A 22,641-nucleotide genomic window follows, 5' to 3' on the forward strand; every position below is an offset into this window, starting at 1 on the left:
TCCCACAAAGCTGTTTTCTAGGAAGCGACGGGAGGCGCAAAAACCCTGGCGGTGAAACCGACACCTGGTCCAGCGAATGTTATCAACATAAAACCTCCGCGGGGCCCCGGGCCGCCGGGCCGGGGCTCGAATCGCATCAGGAACGCGCTAGACCGAAGCACCGAGGTTCAAACAAACAAGAGCCTTTATCGGAACCGACCTCAAACCCCCGACCGCTCTTCACGGATCAAACAGGGGCTCGGGCCCAGAGTCGACGCTCGGCGACGGAGAGGGAGGGGGCGGGTTCGAGGCCGTTGACTTTCGTTTACAACTTCGGCGCTAATCTCTGCCAAAGCGCACGTTGCCGTCTTGTGAAAACAAGGGCGACGGCGTGAGCGGCGCTGACGGAGGGATTACGGCGAGATGAAAAACCCGCAGAGGGGAAAAGAAAAGCGTGACAAAAACAAACGGTGGGAATTCTTTTAATCACAACGATGGAGGCAGGACGAGGACAGGCCACTGACATTAAACTGAAACAACAACAACAACAACAACGCGTCAAGCGAAGCTGCGGCGGACGTCCCAAACACCTGAAAACACATAAATAGTCCAAACGGTAAAAACGGGTCCACTGACTGGACAGTCACATCCGACTGGACGTCCCGTCCCGTCCTGTTGCCGTGGTCACCTGCAGAGAAGAAGCTGGATCAGTCAGAAGGAAAAGAGGCCGCAGCGGCTCCACAGCGTCTCCGACGTGGGCGATTGACTCGTCTCTGGTCTCTGCGTACGTATGGATGCTGTGCATAAAGACATTTATCTTCTGATCTGATGGACACAAAGCCCCGAGGACTGGAAGCTGTCACAGTCTAACACAAGACTGCGCTATTAATAGTTGACTACAAAGTACAATGGTGCATAATGCTCATGCTTGGCTCGCTCCCCGAGGCATGCGTTTTCCACGACTCCCAGGTAAGAGTGACGCTAACTCACCTCCTGCCGCGGCAGGCGTCCAGATCTTCCTGTAGAACAGCAGCTCTCTTCTGAAGGAAGTTTACCTGCGAGACAATTGGCACAAGCTGATCTTTATCATCCCACTTTGATCAAGGCTGCAGTGAAAACCTGCCAGAGAGCCAGAAATTAGAGGTGAAGGAGGTGAGATAGCTTTAGGAGGATTGTGGGGAGGGAGGGGGGGTGGAAGAATGGCTTAGTTGTTGGATCCAGGGGTCAAATCAGCAGGGGTTGGGGTCAGGAGATTAGGGCAGAGGGGTTAGAGCATATATGGGCGGGGGGGGGGGAGGGATTATGAGGCAGGTTAGCTGAGGTTAGGATGCCGCGAGAGGCTCTTTTGTTTGGCTGCAAAGTGTGAGTTTATTTATGAAGAGTCTTCGGCCCAAGTGAAAATAAACTCCGTCTGTATTTACGTGGTATCTGGAGTCGGAATAACGGCGGCCCCAGAAGAATCGGCATTGTTCTGGGAATACCGTGCTGGAGACGAGGCTGCATTCCTCACCGCGGGGAGACCTCGAGCGGGTTCTCGCGTTTCGTTTGGCGCGGGACGACTCACGGGCCTCAATGAGACGCGGTCGGACGATTCTTCGCCACCTTTCCTTTCGCTTTGGAAAAACAACGCAGTCCGGCGTGCAAAAACCCGAGGTGGTCAATTACATCTGGAGGAGCTGCGGCGAAACGGCCCGCTTAGGCAAACACGACCGAGGTGGAAGGGATCTGAACACACACGGCCGGACCGGGCCGTGACAAAGGTGTCCAAGGTCAGCGAGTTTCATTTATACCTTAATGTCATAGGACGGAGGAAGGCCAGTCCTGTGATTCGTGTAGCTTAGAGTAAAACCAAGGGGAAAAGCTTTGATCTTAAGGAAGCAGTCATCATCAAAGCATTTTGTTCGCCATTAATGGAAGATGGATTAAAAACGATGCGTTTGGGCCAAAGGCTGCAAAAGTAGGGCATGCTGAGAGACGCATAAGGCAGGAACTTTCTTGTGGAGGTTAAAACATTCGACCACTCACCTGAGCTTTGAGAGACGTGATCGTGTCCTCCAGCTCCTTTTGGAGCTCTGCCGGCATCAAACCTTTGATCTTCTCCTCGTACTGCCGCCGTACCTCTGTCGCCTGACAGAAACACTGCGTTAGCGAACTTTCGGCACAGATACGTGCCCGATCGAGACCTCCTACACTGTCGGGGAGGCTTAAAACATTGGATTATAGCATTCGTGTGCTAAAAAACGGACACAATTAAAGACTCTTTGAGAAGATTAATAGCAATACTCGTGTTTCCACAACCAGTCACACACGCCCGTATATAAATACTCTGAGACATGGCGCCTGTGTGAACAGCTCCTCTGGAGGAGAGACGCACCGACAGTGGGTATCCCCTCTTTATTCATGGCTCACAGTGTTCCTTTGCTCTTCACAGATGCTTCAAATCTCCACAGGGGGTCCAGCGAGCTGGCAGGACCCGCTCCGCACAACACCCCCTACTGGATGCTCACGACTACAGACAGATCTAACTCAAAGTATTTATGGACCTGTTCCACAGCTGGATTAAAAGAGGACAAGGCCATGTTGGAGGGCAGAGCACATCAAACGAGCGAGCGGCTCAAATGCTTGCTAGCTAGCTAGCTCCACTGGGGAGGACCAGAGGAAGTCTGTCTGGGGCTAAATTACAATCCACCAAACCAGAGTCTGATTATAGAAGTTGAAAAGGGTTGGGTTAGAGCAACCCCCGGATTTTTTTAACCCACAAATGCACACGAATGGACACACACACACACACACGGGTGCACGTTTAGAGCACTGTTGAAGCATTTACAGCCCTGTGAAGTTCAGAAATCCAGATGAATTAATCTGGGTTAGATGAATACTTTAACAGAACAGCAGGAGCCCTGAGGTGCGACCAAGGAATACCGGTAATCTGAGCATTTCAGTAAATTTCAGATGATCCCCCCAAAAACACACACACACACACACACACACCAGTCCTGCATTTTAAGTATAGAGTGAAGGTGGTGGTGGTGGTGGGGGGGGCTGCTTTTCCTAAAATAATTGTCCTGTTTTGGATTTGACTGATTGTTCTGGCTAATTAATCTTCGCGGGCACAATGAAAGGGATTAGGAAGCACATCAAAGCAACCTTCGATATAAATGATCCCAACATGAGGCAGCTCGCTTTGTTTCGGCACAGCGTGCGCCTGCATTAGCCCGCCACAACTTTGCCAAATTTCTCAGCCGCCGTCTGTCCTGGACAATAATTACAGGTCAAGAATCCATTAGTTTAGAGAGAAACGTCCTTTTCTTTCCACTGCAGAATTAATTTGCGGATAAAACAGCTTTAATTCAGGCGTCTGGCAGTTTAGGAAAGAAAAAACACGCCATGAGGGCAACTATCTTTAGCCGTTTCTGTAGTCATAACAGAATAAGAGAGCCAAGACAAAACACACTCCACTACCTCAGAGCCGAGCAATAAACAATGGTTGAATAAACACATCCTGACCAACCGCTCGGAATATAAGTCCTGATCCCTCAAAAGCCGGGCTGCTTAGTCGTGCATTCCCGCCTCATGTATGCTGGGGTCACGGCAGCAATGAGAGATCTGCTCTGCCTAAATTACAACCTCTTTGCTGTCTCCGTTCTGCTCCCCATACATTAGGAAGCACGGCCGGGCGCCACGCGCGCGCTCACGAGCACGGCGGAACGGGACGGGAGACGAACGTCGCGCGTTCTGTTGCGTAATGCTTGGTATAGGGTTGGGGCCCCCGTACCTGAGCGGGCCCCTGCTCTCGGAGCGGAGCTAATCCGGAGTTTGCTATGCAGCCTGTGTGGGTGGAGGCTGGCTGCTTCCACCAGGAAGCGGATGCTCTGCTACCAGATAAATAAAAACAGTGGGAACTCAGAATTCTGCCTTCGACGCGTCTATAAATGAAATTCTAATCCCCCCCCCCCCCCCCACTCCGGCGATGTCTGAGAGATGCTCCTTCGTTCCCCCCCCCTCCTTGTTTCCTTCACGCATCCATTTTTCCTCCTCTTTCAACTTTTATTTTTCAACAGCAGAGGTGTGTTTATTTTTCTGACGGGCGGCAGAAGACGTGTGACAGCATCATAGCGGAACGGGGGGGGGAAGAAAGCCTCCTCGCCTTTGAACAAAACTGTTGATCAAACCTTCCGCGAGGGTTTGGTCACTGACTGGATGAGAGCGAACAGGAAAGAAAAAGAGAAGGGGTGGGGCAGAGGGAAAAAATTGTGCTACTACTTTCCAAAGTGATGAAAAGGCCCTTTGACTTTTTTGGTGGGGGGAAAAAAAGAGCGAAGAAAGGCCGTTTCATCCGACCGACTTGTTTTAAAAAGAGATTGTGTTTGTTCGATTCTTTAATTTTCAGGACTGGGAGGAGCGGCAGTCGTTTCCCCCTCCCAGTCATCTTAAAATGACAACATTTCATCTGTATATAGTCTTTAGATTGTGGTTTTGACTCTCTGTTTGGTCCTGTCACATGGTGTGGTTCCTGACAGCTGCCAGCAGAAAGGAAAAAGCCCTCAACGCTTTCAACGCTCAACTGAAGTCTGCCTCATCCTCGGGAAGCCTGATGTATGCTAATGACGCCGCCGCGCTGGGGCGGGACAGGTAGCTGTGACAGGAACCGTGCAGGAACAAGGGGGGAGTATCAAAAATGACGCCACTCTCAAAGTTTGCACCTTCGCATCCACCGAGAACTCGCAGAGTTCGCCGAGGAGCGATTTGAATTCGGGGAGGGAGGCGGGGGGGGGCTTCACACGAGCAAAAAAAGGAAAGAGAGGAAACAGGCGGCAGAAGATTACAAGCAGCTGCGCATCTTAGCGAGGTTGTCGGAACTGTGGGGTGGATCGGGAGCCTCTGATGTAATGTGCCTCAACAAAAACAGCTCGCAGGAAAACGACAGAGGCCCCGACTTAAATGCAGCTCCTCTGCATTTCTCCGCCTCCCTCCTTTACACCTGCAACAGGACTTAAAACGGGCATTGAGACGGTTTTCCTCGCTCCGGCTCCGACCATACGGGAGAGGGCGGAGCGCCGAAGCTCGCCCAGTGGATCATTATGTATTGATACAAAGACTGCGCTCTTCAACGCTCGGCTCCTGTCTTCAAGGAGAACTGAAGCGCGCGGCGAGCAGCTGATCTGCCATTTTAGAGCGAGGCGGCCTGGAGTCAGCCTGGCAACATCTGGGCAGCTGTGCCGCTTCGGCCCGCGAGAGCGCCGTGCTAAAGACGAGCCGGGGCATCAACGAGGCGAACGCGCAGGAGTGATGGAGGAGCTCCGGCGGGGAGGCGTGGAGCACCAGCCAAGCAGCCCCTTCACCTCAATAGAGCTGCTCTTCACGTCTCCTGTCAACGGTGGCGTAGAACCGAGTGTTCGTGCTCCCGTTTGATCATCTGAGAGCGGTTTCTGTGTGCGAGGGAGTCGAGAACTGAAGCCGTCACTCGTGTGATTTATTTCAGCACGAAAAATATTTGTTTCCTTTCATCTCTTTGGGTCGGGGGTCATACGAGAGCCAAAGGATCCAGCGTGCACCACACGCCTCCTGCTGGGATGAGTCCGAGCGTGTCCCACGGACCCGTTCTCCAGGGTTATGGGCACTGGGACGTCCTCCAGCCACTACCAGCCCGTGATGACCAGGCCAGAGGCGGTGGAGTCCACCAAAGCAAAGCGTCGGTTCGCAGAACAAACACTTGCGCTCACCAACGCTGACGCGTCTCTCCTGCCAGGGAGCTCCAGCCAACCTTCCTGTTTCGGGGTCGTAAAAAGATTTACTCTCCACAAACGGGACCAAAACACTCCGGCGGGGTCAGCGGTCAGCTCTCCCTGCATTGAGGGAAGCGGCGTACAGCGCCTCTGGGACTGGAGCGGCGAGCGCCGGGCCTTTCCTCCAGATTTACGACGGCCAGACGGTGAAGGGCGAGACGGGTGTGTGAAGTGTGCGCAGGGGTCGGTGTGCGGATTGGAGGGAACAATGGAGAACGAATGCCTTTGGTGTACATACCAGGGTACAAAGGCCGGCCTCCTGTTCCCATCAGCGCTTTCTTCTCCGTGTGTGTCAAGGTCAAAACACAGGCTGATTACAGGGCATTCTGCACAGCCCGACTGCGTGAGGCTTTCCTCTGAACACAGGCGGGAGCAGCATTCCTGCCCCAAGGCATTCAAAGTCAATTCTCAAGGAATTTGGGAAATGTGTGAAGGGGGCCATATCTCTGCCCCTGAACTAGACTCAGACAGCGACCATGAGAGAAATCTGACACAAACACACGCGTGAGTCGATCTTCAGGGCTAATAAGAATAAAACCACCTTCATCTCGACCTGGGAGTTAGAAACAATTCCACACGTGCTGTTGGTGGATTCCTGCCTGTCTGTTTGGAAACGTGACGGCACCTCACGGCGACCGCGTCTGGCTCCTCTGATCACTCTGTGCTTCCATTTATTTCATTTCCTGCTGCAGCAGAATAAACACCGACCAAAGAATCTGTAAATACGCTGGTGTGACGCTTTCTCACAGCATTCCGAGGGCTGTCAGACGGCTGCGTTAGCTCGCGCAAACATGGGCTGGGACGGCGCGGCGTGAAGGAGGAAAAAAGAACATCAGACGCAAATATGTTCAAACAAGGAAACCTTGTTTAGCTCTTATCAAGTCCAGCCAGAGCCTGTTTTAGCCACAGAACCGACCGCACAAGCACACGCGATTGACGGCATATGGACAAGCGGAGGACCACACAACAGCCCCCCCCCCTCCACCGCAGGAACCTTCTTTTAGAATTCTGAACCACCTCGGTCTGTTTCCACTGAAATTTCCCGGGAAAAACTTTCCCCCAACCTCAAACTTTCCCTGAAAAAGTACCTAGTATGGGGGGGATTTTCAGATCATCTGGAATCGTTGAGGGGCGGGGCTGATCCGCGGAACATGCACGCAGCCTTTATTTCATTTCGACAAGCTTCACTTTGAGTTTTGATCACTGGGAAACGAAGGAAAAGAAGAGAAGCTGCAAAAGGCGGACGAGCAACGAGATCCAGGCTCTTCGGAACAATCGCGCCTGTGGAAGGATAGTTGGAATGCCGGTGGAGCTAAATGTAGGACACACACCCAAACAAATCACAAGATTCTAAAGGCTGAAAGGCCACAGCAGTCACAGTGGGCCTGAGCCCCGTCCCGCTCCCCCATACATCACCATCCATTATCTGGAAAACTGGCAAAATACTGAAACCACAGAGGACGCCGGGAATTTTACCCACGTAAATAAATTCCTGGTCATAAAAGTTCATTCAAAATACAGGTGGAAAAGGGGCCAACAGCAAATAAATGTGGCTGGGCATCGGTCCTGGACACAGCTTTACACCTACAGTTATAAAGAGGACAATCGGTCATATTTAGGGACGTTTTAGCATAGCAGGGACGAGCTAATGAGCAGCCACAGCTGCTGTGGTCTGCATAGAGACAATGTTCTGTTTTTGGGGAGTTCTGGTGGGTGGGTGGGTGGGTGGGGAGGGGTTTACATAAGACCCCCGTCCACGTCGGTATGCCGCAGCTATGGTGGGCTTTTGCTGCAGAGCGATGCTCAACCTGCAGCTGACAAACAATAGAAATATGAATGAGTCTTAAGGTCTGGAGGTCGGAACAATGTGACGGTGGACGGGTGCAGCTTCAGATGGAGCCGCCTCGCGAAAGATTGACTGTTACCTTTTCTTCACTCTCCAGCTCTTTGCTGAACAGCTTCTTCTCCGAGGCGTGCAGGCGTCTCTGCAGACTTTCCACCTTCTCTTGCAGTGCCTGCGGGGGGGGGGGAGAGATACAGTGTCATCAAGTGTCTGACGGGGGGAGGGAGGGAGGGAAAATCACTTTGCAGGCCTGGTGTCATGTGCAAGTGACGCACACGGATACACGCTAATCTGCAGTTACATTTGAGGTGATGAGTGACACCGAATCCAAGTTCATCTAAGGAAACAAGCGCGCTCAAAACAGACACTTAATACGCTAATCCGAAAATATTCCAGACCCAGAAAACGGAGAAGAGGGGAGGAACTGAGGGACAGATGCAGCGGGCGATTAGTTTTTGTGTATTAACTGACTAATAATAAGGTTATGACAGTAATTACCAGCAAGTAGGCCTCATTAACCCTGCAGACAAGGACACAGAGAAATCTGCTCATTTGGGGGGGGGGGGGCAAACTTTCAAGACATTTGTAAAGTCAGACATAAAAGACAGTTTCAGTCCTTCAGCTCTTCTCTTTTCCCCACAGACACCAATAAAAGAATCTATTTTACCTTAAACAGAACCAGAACATACACATATGTGCACACATGTGACGGTATCCCCCCCCCCCCCCTCCGGAAAGGCAGAACCAGATGTTTGAGCCAACATGTGGACATTTCTTCCTTGATTAGCAGAGGGAGCCGTACACTGTACACGGAGCTTCCCACACGTGCGCGCGGGCGCCGGCTAGCGTCAATAACCCGAGCACCCCTCCACCCCGGGGCTGAGTGAGGGGGCCAGGTGTCGCCCTGTGGGTTCTGAGCTGAGGAAAAACACACACCAGGTGACTGACATGAGCGGCCCGATTTACAGGCGACCGCGCCGCCATAAATCACATAAAGACTATAAGGTTTCAGAGGCCGGTGAACTGGAATCAGTACAAACAACAAAAAAATAGCTTTCGGGCCACGAGCACTCGCTAGGAAGGTGCGCTGAAACATTAATCATCCCAATGATGGAACCCAACAGGAGAAACACTCGATACACTAAACTAGGATAACTAGCTACAGGTTTTTAAAACATTCATCACTTGACTTTTGAGTTCAGCAAGTCATTTTTTTTGAGACTAATACAGAAAATCTCCATTTCTGTTCTTCAGCTTCCTCTCATGCCCCACATTTTTAAACAAGGGCTGACCTGAGTGTCCCAGGGCAGACAGCCGCTGAGCTCCCCAAAAACGAGGCCAAGCCATCTCACCTGCCCCCTGGTGGCTGAGTGCAGTACAATCATCTTATAGAAGCTTTTGATGCCATGTTGGTTTATCCTTTTCGATGGAGATATTACAGAAGACTACGTTTGGAGACAACTTTGGAAAGTATTCTTTAAGTGGGGGACGTCCAAGACCAAAACTCCTCGACTTGATGTCGTTAACAGTTCTGCGCAGCAGCATAACATCATTAGATCTAGAGGAGCAGAGCAGCACAGTGTGATTCCGCACCTGAGCTGTGCCGATGCCGATAAATCAACTTTATGGTGTCTCTCCTTCCTCTGCAGGGGCTAAATTTGGCCTCTGGCAGACAGAAAGACAGAGTTATCTCATGATTCTGGAGCACGCCGGGGTCAGTTTCAGTTCTGCAGCATGAAAGACGGCCAGTTTCCAGCATGTTGATCCCATTAATCGGGGTATTTCTCAGCCAATCACGATCTCATTGCAGCCCACGTCTCTATCCCGTTGCCTTTGATTTCATCATTTCGTTTTGTTTATTGGTGATTCAAAGGCTAAATGACACCAGAGAAGCCTTTTTAGAGGATCTGGCACCGGTGACTCAAGTTTTGATGTCTTTACAGCTCACAAAGATGGCGAGCCGCCCTCCCACCTCCCCTTCAACGGACCCACGTCCGATTCCCCGCATTGTGACACATTTGTGGACAAGGTCTTCTGGGAGGTTAGGCGCGCCGGGACTTCAGTGCTGATATTCTCGCCTCTTTCATGTGGAGCCTGTATCTGATGTGGTCCCAACAAACCCCTGGGGTTGGACATTCGACAGTTGTTGCCTCGTCGACGGAGGAATGACGATTCGGAGCTGTCAGAACCAGCCTCGGAAATATTTAGTCATTATCTCCACCACGTGTGAAGGAAGGACCGAACCGTTTGTGTGATGAGAAGCACTTTACCAGCAAGAGTTAATGCACATTAGAATGTTAACATGGACTTTGGAAGCCCACCCAAACACACTCACAGAGCAGGTGGTTCCTATAGAATCCCGGGTGAAGGTGTGTAAAGGCCTTGTGTTGAGCGGTTTAAGCGTCTCCATATGCTCCGTTTCAGTCATGCAGGCAGGGGAGTATTGTGAACAGGCCAGGGAGAAGACAACATGGGGGGTGCAGGGGGGGGGGGAAAGAGAATATAGACAATCAGAAAGGTGAAGGAGTCAAAAAGTAAACAAAAAGCTGAGACGATGAGACGGGAATGTGGCATCAGACGGAAGAAAGTTGAAAAAGAAAGCTGAAAGAGAGCGGGGGAGGGAGAGGAGGGACATGGGGGAAGGTAAACTAGTGGTCAATGGAGCTGGAGTACAGGTGAACCCCTCCTGCTGCACACTCCCACCTCAGGGAAAGCTCGCAGGTCCCTCTCACCTCTCCATCAGCCTTTCATTCCAAACTCCAGCTGAAAGGATTAACTAGGCACACACAAGCACCAACAAACACACCGCTCGGAGCAACCCATGCAGGTACAGGCACGTATTAATATTAACGGCAAAACTCCTCCAAATGCGCTGCGTTCAGTCAGACCAACGCGCAACCCTGGCTGCACACAGGCAGGGAGAGACGCAGCGATGCTTGAGTCATCTACCCTGGGTGGTCCTCCTGCACAGATAAGGCGGGCATGTTTCCCTAGGGTTAAGTAAAAGCAACAGAGGGCAGGAAAAAAGCTAAGAAGAAAGAAGAGAGGGAATAGTGGGAGGCAGGAAAAAAAAAAAAAAAAAAAGGCCAAGGGCCTCTTTAAACTTGGTGTTTTGTTAGGAGCCGGGCAGCTCTTCATGTGCGGCGGGGCCGTCTATTTGCAGCGTGCTGTCAGAAGTTTCTCCCAAAGTCTGGATTAAAGAGATCCTCTAATGACACTGAGGCTGGACGACTTCAGAAAGCAGCAAAAAACCTCACACTGCACCGCCTCCAGCCAGACACACACACACACACACACACACACACACACACACACACACACACACACACACACAGGACAAAAGCAACAGAATCAAACATAAGGGCCTAGAAAATAGCTGCATATAAACAAAGAGTGGACTGCCTCCACCCACGGACACACACACACACACACACACACACACACACACACACACACACACACACACACACACACACACACACACACACGGTGGATATATTCATCTCCCCTGATCTGATGGTAAATAATAAAAGAGGAGGTGCTAACCTCTAGTAGAGGTGTATGGCCGGAGAGGCGAGCAGAGAATCTCTTTTATCTGTGCTTTTATCAAAGGATTGTCGGAAAGGTAAAGAAGAGTGGAGCTGTGGGGGGGTGGGGGTGGGGTGGGAGGAGAGGTCTCCCTCCTGAGGTGTTCGAGAAGTGCAACTTTTGGCTTTGCTCTGTCATGCTGCAACAAACGCGGGTGCTTTAGCGAGTCAGAGCCCCCCCACCCCCACCCCCACCCCCCGGAGCCATCGCGCTGACTCATTAATCTGATGCCTGTACCAGCTCCTTCTCCTCAGCTGATTCCAGACTGATGTGTGAAGGCGGCGTCTCTCCCGATCGACGTGCGAATGAAAAGAGAAGCAGATCTCTTCGTGACATCGGAGCGGTGGAGGCGCATTTCCTGGTAATGATGGAAATAGCAAGACAATTACAGGGCTAATGAAGACATGCTGCGACTGCGCTGCGCCCACGGGGGAAACGCGCCGTTCTCTATCTGCTCGCCTGCATTTCTCTCCGACGCTCTGAGCTACAGTAAAAAGAGAATAGGAAACACCAAAGAACTGAGCGCCATATGCTCAGATTGTGAAGGAATGTGACCGTGTGTCCCCGTGTCTTTATTCTTACACCCAACTGAAATGAATCACTTGAAAACGCTAAATAAGAAATAAAACCGGTGGCCCGTTTTATCCAGGTTCGTAGTGGAGATTGTTGCTATGCAGGTGTGAAGGATTCCTCGACGCCGCCTTCCAACGCTGGCCCTGATTGGCCAGAGCAGTTTTTGAATGGTGAAACAGCGTCTGATTGGCTGAATGGTATCACGGGGCGACGCCGATGATGGATAAGGTGTTTACTTTTAAAAGAGAGGTTCCACAGTTGCTAAAGTTCCGCCTTGAATGTTGGAATACACGTGGGAAGCAAGAGATTAGGCGGCATTGTTTCTCTGTACTAAGCATTGGGCCTGTGGTTTAATGACTAATTTCCGGTTGTTGTCTGAAAATGGAGTACGGTCTATGAGCTGTTCCACTTCCCACGTTCCCTAGTTTCATCCTGGAATGTTATCTCTCTCCTACTTCCATCTCCTCTGATATACGGATCAAACACTGCTGGGAATCTGCCCACAGCCGGAAAAGTCATCAATCAGCCAACACCAGGCGCACATGGACAGTAGAGTCGTGCACGAGCGTACACGGACATTAAAGGAGCCGGGCAGTAAAAGCCTGGCAAACCACTCCACTTCATGCTAATATGAAGGATAAACAGATCTGAGGTGGAACTTGGTGTTTAGCTTTACTGACAATAGTCCTTTCAAGGATTTTAAAGGCAGAGTAGCAAGAAGAGGACTAAAAAACTAGGACCAGGTAGACAACTGGTTTACTTGATAGGACAGAATAGCCTGCTTGCCCCCCCCCCAATCATACTTAACCAGGAAGAAATGTCGGATGTTGCAGGCAAAGCAAACATCGTTAGCTACCAGCTCCTTTAATGACTATGGGGCCATAAAACCATCAGACTCTGGATCTGGATGGGAATGTTTCTGTCTAGTGAGTGATGACTGAGTTATATTTGGACGGGGATCATCTGTAGTGGCGGTCTTAGCGACCGGGCTAGCGCGAGATCGCGGGCGGCTTAAACTTCAGTGACCAAGAGTGAAGCCCAAGGTTAACACAAAGGGACGGGGACATGTGCTGAAGGGAGGGACGGACCACATGAATGGGGAACGGGAACACACACACACACACACACACACACACACAGTGTTCTTTTGCCTCTGCTACAGAGGCTGCCCAGCACACCTGTTCTTGATCCACTGCTGCCATTCCTTCCCACAGGCAAAGTCATCCTTTCAACCCCCTCAGAAACTAATGCATATATAAGTAAAGAACCAGCTGCAGCTGCTCCAACCAGCCCCCTCTGTGCTCGCTCGCCAGGCTGCCTGAGTCCATGGGCTCTTTTGTCATTCATTTCTGGTGAGCCAGGGTGGAAGGCTCCTGCAGATCACATTGACTCCATCGAGAGCTGATCCAAGCGATGGAGCCTCTCAACCTGTCAGCTCCAAAGCGAGGCGCACTCAGGAATTCACTCTCAAACGCCGCGAAGCCCTGGTCACTTCTGCATTATGTAACTTGTCTGCTGTCACTTCGTCCAGGACCTCGGCTTTGACGAGTGCTGGAAGTTACTCCACGCTGGATCAAAAGCGCAAATGCCTCCGTGCGCACGTGCGTGCACAGTGACACCTGTGGGTGCTTGCTAGATAATGTAGCGCTGCTAAAAGATGTAAAAAAAAAAAAAAAAAGGGCTAAGATCTGACTTGGGTCCCTGTTCATGAGGCCAAAACAAGAATTTTTAATTTATGGGCGGGGGTGCGTGCGTGTCTGTGTGTGAGGCAGCGTTCGGCAGGCAGACAGACAGGAAGTGCTGCTGAGGGGAGCAGGAACAGTGGTGCTGATCAAAGCTCAGGCGGGTGACACTATGGGTGGAGTGCCATTGTTTATTCACCAGCCACCTATCTCTTTTGGCAGGGTGAGATGAGGTGAGAGTGTGTGGAGACAGTTTGAGACAGAAAAAGAGATTGAAGATACACAGTTGGAAAGATACTGCAGGGTGTGTGTGTGTGTGTGGGGGGGGTTTTGTACCTTCTCCTGGCAGGCTAACGTGGGCTTGAGTTCTGTCAGGTTTGGCAGCTGCACATTTCGGGCACACACACACACACACGTGCATTCTCTCACACACACGCACACACACACACACACACACACACGTGCATTCTCTCACACACACGCACACAGAAAACTCTGCCTGCTGTGCAAGCGACCACACAAAAACGTGACATGCGCTCACTGTCTAACCTCAGGGATAAACGCGTGTCACATCAGCGATGATGTCGCTCTGCCCCACGGACGCCGGCGAAGCCGATAGCCCCGAAACTTCAGCGCCGGCCGGGCCCGGGCCGGCTCGGCTCCTCCATCACGGCCTCACGTTCCAGTGACACGGTGCGAGTCGTGTGGACCGACACAAGCGACTCCTCTTAACCAGTCGAGCGACTCGGAAACGCTCCAAAAACAACAAAACCTTTCATTTATTTGAGAAAGCTCAGGCGTTAAAAAAAAAACAACCCCAAAACAAACGAAAGAAAAAAAGAAAAAACAGGATCGACTTTCAGCACCCGCGGCGCATGTGGACGGAGCCGCCTCCCTCCGGTGGACGGGCTCTTTCCATTTCTGCCGGGTGGGTTTCGTGGTGGGAAAATGTTTGATGACCCTCGTTTGTGTTCCACCTCGGCGCTATTTGCCTCCGCTTTCATGTCGGACACTGACCCTTTTCAGCCGCGAGCGCTGATGTCCGAGGGCGAACGTGAGACGCCCGCGCGGCACGTCTGCGCCGCGACCGGGGAGGCGGCTCCTGATTGGTGCAAACCCGCCTGATGTTTGGGTCAATTTGTGGAAAACTGGCAGCGGCCGGGCAAAATTGCAAGGTTGTGCAGAATTTACAGCGATTTATATTTGGCTTAATTTTGCAACGCACCAAAAATACTGCAGCTAAATGTCACTTCTTGACAAACAGACACTGTATAATGAGCAAACTTAACTGTGCTGCCGTTGTTCCAAAAAAAGGGATTTACGAGATGCATACTGTAGGTCCGTGCAAGCGACACCCACATTTAAGAAGCCGTGAGTACAGTAGAGCCACAGAGGGAGCTAAATTTGGGCCAGAAATGGTGGAACGGGACTGACGATGGAAATAATAAGGGAGGCATCTGATCCGGCGCGGCGCACATGCAGAACAACTGTTTTGGGATTATCCAGATTCAAATGTGCGGCTAACTTTGATGTTATTTTCTTCCCCTCCCATTGTCTGAAGCCCCTCGCTCTCTTCATAATCCCAACCCTTTGAAGTGAGCGGCGTGGAAACAATGTCAGCAGGCGACACGCTCCCTTCCATGGCCCGCTGACGGCTCTGCGCCATCTCTGCCTCCTCTCCCCTCTTTCCCTCCCGTGTCCTTATGTTTGCCATCTCAGTCCTCACGCTTCCTCCCTCCTTTCATCAGTTGGCCCTCACTTATTTTCCTGTAATTGTTTACGGCCAATTCTACATCCTCTTTCAAGCCCACAACAACGCTTTTTAGTTCTGTCTTGCATTTGCACATGCTGCTGGGTGGACTGGACCTTCATCTCCCTCATTGATTGTCTGCTTTACCCACACGTCTGGCCTTTAATAAGCATCTCAATCATTAATTGGAGTCTCATTAGCGGGTGGTTAATACAGGGGGATCATAATAATGAGGGCACAGATAATAGAAACAGAGCGTCTGCTCCAACACAGACGGCAAGGCCTGAGTCCCAGACACCAGGAGGGGAGGCCCTGCATGCACGCGCCCGTGTGTGTGTGAGTGTGTGTGTGTGTGTGTGTGTTTTCATGTGTGAAAACTCAGTCAAACAGGTAGAAGCACATTACAGTCACAGTAAACTTTCAAATATTGATGTTACACTTGCTTTGACAATGTCAGAAACAGTCTTAGCTCAGCTATTAGACATTATGTTGCAACAGTTACAACTCAGACATGGGGCGATAGCGGGGGAGGGGGTGGGGGGGCTACCAGGGCCTGGAAGGAGAGCGGATCTGACGGAGGCTCCCAGACTTTCCTCCCTACTATATATGAAGCAGCGGCAACCACCAACAGACAAGGGTGCATTTAGAGACATGTCCCGATCCCAGACACAACAACTCTTTATTTAGTGAACCACACCCATCAACTGCCACTGTGGCCCAGCCTGGCTGCTGGGGCAAGAGGCAAAAGATCCCGTGAGAGGGAAGGAGGACTCAGCAGGGAGCAGGGAGAGGGACGGGGTGATGGAAAATGAGGGAAACCGCCTTGTTTACTTGCATCGGGTCGATTCTGACCCATCGGTTGGCACTCTCTCGTGCACGAACTCTACCGAGGAGGTTGTGATGCATCTGAGCAAATGCAAAGAGTGTCCACTTAAAAGCATGACACCTTAAAGACACACAGAGACACACACACACACCACTTAACAACACTCTAGTCTGCAGTCGGCCATAAAAATGACAAAGCAAACCGACACCAACAGTCAGTGCTCACAAAAGCGAAGCGGCCTGTGTGTCTCTATAAAACCTTCCTCTTTATGATGTAGCCCATCTCCTTTTCTTTGGAAGGTTTAAGTATCCGTATCAACCTGTTGTGTCCCGTTCCAGGGACGGGGACGGGGAGGGGACGGGGAGGGGACTCTGCGTGGCCAAACATGCAATAATGTTCCTAACAGGTGCCCTGTTTATTGCTTCCATCGTCACTCGGCTGTGTGAGGAGAGCTCCTGCTGCACACAGATTAAAGCGACACCATAAACCCGCTCTTCTCTTACATTGTGGTATAATTAGCTCCCGTAATTAAAGGTTGGGTTTAATTGAAATGTAACACAGGTGTATTTAGAAGTTCTGGAGAACTCCCAGTGTGTCGACAAACACCAACATGCTAGCTGATCGTCCACGACCTCCTCTGATAAATGTGTGAGGCAGCGCTCACCTTGACGGCCTGATCGGCTTTGTCGGCCATCTTCCTCCTATCTTCCGCCCACTGAGCGTCGGCGTCCTGCAGCTGCTGGTCCGTCGCCTCTTTCAGGCGAACCGCCTCCTCCTTGGCGTTACCCAGAGACGACTGCAGCTCCACAATTAACTGCAAATGAGCATATATGGGATCTGACTTTCTGTTTGGGACGGATCCTTGTGTCTGTGTTACACCTACAGTGCCCAGGTTTGGCACAACAACAGGAAGTCGATCGCATCCACGCCGCTTGCGTCAGAAGTCTACTTGTATCAGATGGAGAACGGGGACGTTTGCGTTAACAATCACCTTGAAATGTTTCTTTTCCCAGACACTCGTGTCTTTTTTTTCCCCCGACATGAGACGTGAGGGAGAACAGAGCAAAGACAGAGAAAGGAAAAATAACTTCCTTTATAAAGAGCAGAGTGACTTTGTGTTGGTGAACTTGTGGTGCACGCCGAGATAAAAAGGAACTGCCGCCGCTTTGAAATCCTGCAGTCAAAATTAACATTCTGTTAAAGTCGCTGTCAGAGAAAGGCAGCGGAGAGATGAGACGAGAGCGCCAAAAGAGATGGAAAGGAAAGAAGAGAGGAGGGGAGAGACATAGGTGGCGGCGGCGGCGGCGGGGGTGCTGATAGCTCAGGGGTAGACAGATAATTGTTTACCATGCTCAAACTGTGGAGGACTGGCCCAGCTGGAATCTGCACGCTGTGTGGGAGTTAGAGTGGTGTGGGTCAACCACAGACGGAGCCAGATGAGAGGCCGATTAGGTTCGTTCTGTCAGTGGGAAAGCCACATGAAAGCTCGGAGTGGTACATTATTATGGGAACACCATTTCTGGGTATAATAATTATTTTTGCAATATGGAACTGTTGGTCTTCTGCCCCCGGGCAGCAACGGCACTCTAAACTAGTGAACTCAGCTGTCTGCCTTGTTATTCTCGTATATTTACACACCGCAGCACTCTTTTTTTTTTCCTGTCTGATAACTGGCCAGGCTTTTTTTTCTTTTTTTTTTTGTTAAAGTCTGTAATTGGCCTGTTGAGACTTGTCTATTTTCCCAGCCTACTGGCATCTCTGTTTAAGGATAAATGTAGGGTTACCTCTCAATGAACCTGAGGTTAAAGGAAGGAATGAATAGGCCTCATGTTTATTCACCTGTTTGCAAATGTCGAAACGTGGCAGCGCTACAAAGTAGGTTGAAAAAATATCCTCCGAACTTCCTCTACAAATTTGAGGAATCGTCCTCGTGTGAGCTCGGGCTGCTTTTTTAATCAGTTATTTGACAGACAGGTGGTTCCACCTGCCTTCACCCATGCACGGAGTCATGAAGGCTCATTCGATAAACTCCATGAACGGTGACGGACTGCACTTTCAAAATACTCGTCCCAGTCTGAAGAATAGAGCAAAAACAAATATACAACTCCTACTTGGCTTCCACGTGACAAAGAGGTCACATGTTAACGGCGTGCTGAAGTGAACGCTCGCTTCTGTGTGGAAATAAATGAGGCGCATTTGCATAAGACCTGTGACCTCCTCCTTCTGAGCGCGCCATGTTTCTCATGCACCTCACGTGTCAAATTCTCTCTGCCGCCTACCTTCGTCCAGGGATGATTCAACGATCTCCCATCAGTGCCAAGGCTACCCCTCACTGAAGGTGGTGGTGGTGGGGGGGGGTCACAGGTCACTCAGGAGGAGGGCACGTACACATGACTGGTGAAAAGGCACTAATGAGAAGGCCCGCATCTCTGTGGATGTCTGTGCGTGAATGACAAAGGGCCTGATGAATGCATGTAAACACATACGCAGGTTTGGAGGGTCTTCGGGTCCCTCAGGAAAATATATGACCCGGCGTATCTTTAATTGGGCTATTAGCTATGCGGTTGGGCTCAAGAGCGCTGCCCTGTGTCAGACACCGAGGGGTTAACAGCCGGGGTGAGCCTTTGAGGTTCCGAGGCCTCTTGTTTACATTTGACTGAGTTGCCTCGAGGGGGTTTCCACCTTTACCTTTCAAAACAAAGCCGCCGAAGCCCACGACAAATAACCCGCATTAATCACGCGCATTTAAGTGTTTGCACAAGAAACGCCGCACGCACGGCGCAGCCAGGGCGCTGAATTCTGGGAGCCTTATCTTTAATAGCAGGGAGAGTTGTGTTTTGTTGAACTTGTGCCAGCTTTGTGTCCCCAAAACAGGGGATTAATCACTTGTTGCCTCGTCTGCCGCGGCGTGCCACGCCAGCATGGCTGAACTCTGGCACGGCGTCGGGTTACTTTTGAAGTCGGGCATTGTGTAACCTAATAGGCTACCGTTTTCTTGCAACATCTGCTTGTCAACCTCTCTTTCAACTCTATGTCTTTGCCAGCCAATTCACACACACACACACACACACACACACGGGGGGGGGGGGACGACTAAAGAGCAGAAGGAAGAAAGAAAAACAAGAAAGCCACCCCCTCCCCATTAGAATCTCCTCTTTGGCCAACAAAGTTTAATTACAGCTACGTTATAGCAATAATTTACTCCACATAAACACCAAGAAAACAATTTCTTTATTAAGTGGTTTAAGCTCAGTTTTACTGACGATGGCCAAAGAGACTCTGAACATTTGGCTTAAATCAGTTCCTCGTCCCAGCTGCTGGAACCTCCAACAAAAACCAGTACCAGGCTGGTTTGGTGTGTGCACGTGTGGTGAATTTACAAGCAAAGTAGAGTTCCCTCAAAAAGTCTGTCTGAAGGTTAAGACTTGGTTTTGATGTTCAGGATGGAAATGGGTTTGGGTTAAAGTTGGGGTTATTATGTTTAGAGGGAAGGGAACGTATTATGTATATGATGGTGCTCACAAAGATAGAGGAATAAGGATGTGTGTGTGTGTGTGTGTGTGTGTATGCTGGATATTCCCCAAGACTTCAATTTGTTCAGCAGGAAAAAAGCAGAATATAAAATGGGATCTAAAATGGTGGGGGTGAAAAAAAAAAAAGATTACCTGGGTAGACTTGGTGAGCTTTTGACCGTACTCCTCCTCCATCTGCATCAGCCTGGAGTTGCTCTGCAACAGGAGGACAGAGGAGGTGTGTGAGGAAGAGATACTGACAGACGGATAGAGACACAAAGAGCGGGAGCTGAGAAATCGAATCCCCTGTTAGGAAGTGCACATGTCATCCTCGCAGCCTGCCCGCACTCTCTCACACAGGCACACACACTGGCGCTGACCTCCGCCTTTTGGCAGCGTGTCCTCGTGGTGCGGGCCTGGGGCTCTTTGGCACCGCGCCACTTCCAACAATCACGCATGCCAGCAGGTAGCGATGGGCGATCGCGCACCACGGGCACGACTCCCACCTTGATCCCATGCCAACACTTAACAAGAAGGAGGGGGGAGATTTAGAATGTTGCTGCCAATTAGTTACAGGCAGAAACAAGGAGATGATTGGTGGAAGCCTGCAGACACAACAGGGCAGCAAGAGAAGGAGAATGAATGGGGACTGTTGGGGATTTAGCAAGTGGCGCTGGTCTCTTTGTTTTCAGGTGTTGCACCATGGGAAGTTTGCCAGCTGGGAGTATCGAATACAAGCTTGGCCGCCCAGCGAGACGCCGCTGTCTGAGTGAAGGTTCTCAGTCGCCCAGTTTGAAGAACTCTTCGGCGTCTAAACCAAGAGGCGTCTTTAGTTGTGAGGAACTCACAAATAAGCACAGTTGACCCATTTTAAAGCTGAAGAGAAGAACACAATGAAAGAATGACTACTAGAGCGAGTTCATGAATTAGGATTCCATCAGGGATCTCAGTGGCTCCTAATTTACTCCAGGACTTTGGGCGCGGAGCTGTGTTGGGTCTAAATATGCCTGCAATTGTTCATCTGACAGGTTTGGGTTTTTTTTGCTGAAAAACAGAAAACAGAAAAAAGGGAAAAAACACTGCTTGTTATGAGTCTCAATATCTGCCCGGGAACTTAGCCTGAGCTCGGCATTCTCACGGTTTTCCAGGCGGAATTTGGTGTAAAGAAAGAGAAAACAGTTCAGGCACACGTTGCAGCCACACAGTGGGTTGTTGCGACAAAAGACTCCAGCACAAAATCTTATCCCTACTTTAAAAATAAAGACACACACACACACACACACACACTAAACAGTGTCAGTGAAGCCGCCCTCGTGCAGCCATCAACACCTGAGCTGCTGAGAACTCTACACCCTGTCCAAACACTTCCCGACAAACACCGCCGTCCCACTCTGAGTGGACACACCTGTCACCACGGAAACACCAAAGCCATCACCAAGGATACGGGCCTGTCTTCCTGTGCCAGGACTTTGTGAGTGGCAGCCCACTCATCCCTGGGGGGCTTACAGCAGCTGATGAGAGAGAGTTGGACAAAGAAGGATTGGGAAGAAAGAAATAAGTGTGTGTGTGAGAGTGAGAGAGAGAGACACAGAGAGAGAGTGTGGAGTGTAAATAGAGTCATAGCGACTGCAGTAGTTAGTTGTTAGGAAAATCTACAGGATTTAGCACATAAAAATGAGGCGATAACTGTTACCAAGTTAAACTGAGGATAATAAATAAGTGCAAGCACAACGACCAACCCACAACTCAACACACGCACTAGATTCACCCAGTAGCTGTGGGACAGGTTACAGTTGAACTACTCCACAAAGGTTACACACAAGGTGAGTTGGAAATTTGTAAGCTGGAAAACTGACAAGAGCAAAAGAATTAGCGGTTCCTCCAACTGATGTGGTGACGAATGAAGATGATTGCAGGCTGGCGCACAATATTGTGCACATTTAATTGGGATAAATTAAACATTAAACATTCTTTTCAGGCTGACGTTTACAATGAAAACTGAATGTACGCATTTACAAAACCTGACTAAACACATACAGCTAAAGCTGCAATGAGAACACACCAAAAACAATTCAAAATTAAGATCCCAGGATTTTCTCACATGGATCTTCTCGCATAATAAATGGCACTATTCCGCTAATAGCCCAATTTGTGAGAACCAAAAGCTAAAACTGGTGGTAAAGTTTGGGAGCTGAAGCCCCGTGTGACTCAGAATTAACGTCAGGCATTACGCTGTGTGAACTAGAAACGTGCCTTCAGGATACAGGGATTGATTCTGGGTCAGAGCCATGCACCCCTCTGCACCGGTCGATTGCCTTTTAATCTATTTAATCTCATTTTGACTAGATTTTATAATCAGTGTTGAATAGAGGAGGATTCTGCATGTATTTTACATTTTTGACACTGGTAAACAGCAACAAATATGAGGCAGTTACCTTGAAGTCGAAGCGCCAGAAGTGAAACTGATCACATCAAAGTTGTACATTGCATCACCTTTACAAATGACTGGAAGGTAACGAGGCGTGCGCGACTCTGTGTTATATATGACAGTGGCTTCACAAGCGAGTGTATCATAAGAAACATATGGCCCCATTGACAGCCAACCAGGCTCAGATGTTTCATGAAAACATAAAGCGCTTGCTACTAGCCTATTCCTTTTACCCTCAACAGCTCAGGGGAGTTTACCAGGAAGCTTTATCCAACATCTCAGATTCATCCATCCATCACCAAGACATGCAAGAAAGATGGCTGGAAACAGGTGAAGGTATTGATAATGCATGCAGGTAAAAAAATCACTGTAAAGGACTCCTATGAAAGGGAAAAACATCGCTCAATTAAAAGCCCAGATATGGGTTTAGATGTCTATGTGAGTGTGTGTGTGTGTGTGTAAACACTTTCAAAGAGAATACCTGCGTCCTGCCAAAGGCATTTGGTGCTGAAGGTACACCGAGGCTCTATCAGCCTCTTCAATCGCCTCTTAATCCGAGCGGCGTTGAGTGCGTTTGCTTTGAAGTGTGCGCACGTTTTGTGGATTCGTCAGGATACGCGTGTGTGTGTGTGTGCGAGTGTTTGCGTGTGCACAGACTGAAGAGAGTGGAAGTG

General features: G+C 50.1%; 1 protein-coding gene across 5 annotated transcripts in view; it reads right to left on the reverse strand.

The window, feature by feature from the left end:
* Nucleotides 1-445: 445 nt before the first annotated feature.
* cep112 (centrosomal protein 112) overlaps nucleotides 446-22,641 on the reverse strand; it is a 63,775-nt gene continuing 41,579 nt past the window's right edge. For 2 of the 5 annotated variants that reach the window (XM_029836011.1, XM_029836009.1), the window contains exons 22-26: nucleotides 19,693-19,755; nucleotides 16,692-16,841; nucleotides 7,691-7,780; nucleotides 2,005-2,106; nucleotides 966-1,034 (exon numbers count right to left, since the gene is read on the reverse strand). In XM_029836011.1, the coding sequence (XP_029691871.1) occupies nucleotides 966-1,034; nucleotides 2,005-2,106; nucleotides 7,691-7,780; nucleotides 16,692-16,841; nucleotides 19,693-19,755 (474 nt within the window). Of the gene's footprint in view, nucleotides 777-965; nucleotides 1,035-2,004; nucleotides 2,107-7,690; nucleotides 7,781-16,691; nucleotides 16,842-19,692; nucleotides 19,756-20,947; nucleotides 21,051-22,641 lie in introns of those variants that run through there. The other 3 variants (XM_029836007.1, XM_029836008.1, XM_029836010.1) reach the window with 3 other exon arrangements.

This window comes from Takifugu rubripes, chromosome 5 (genome assembly GCF_901000725.2).
Source record: "Takifugu rubripes chromosome 5, fTakRub1.2, whole genome shotgun sequence".
NCBI lineage: Eukaryota > Metazoa > Chordata > Actinopteri > Tetraodontiformes > Tetraodontidae > Takifugu > Takifugu rubripes.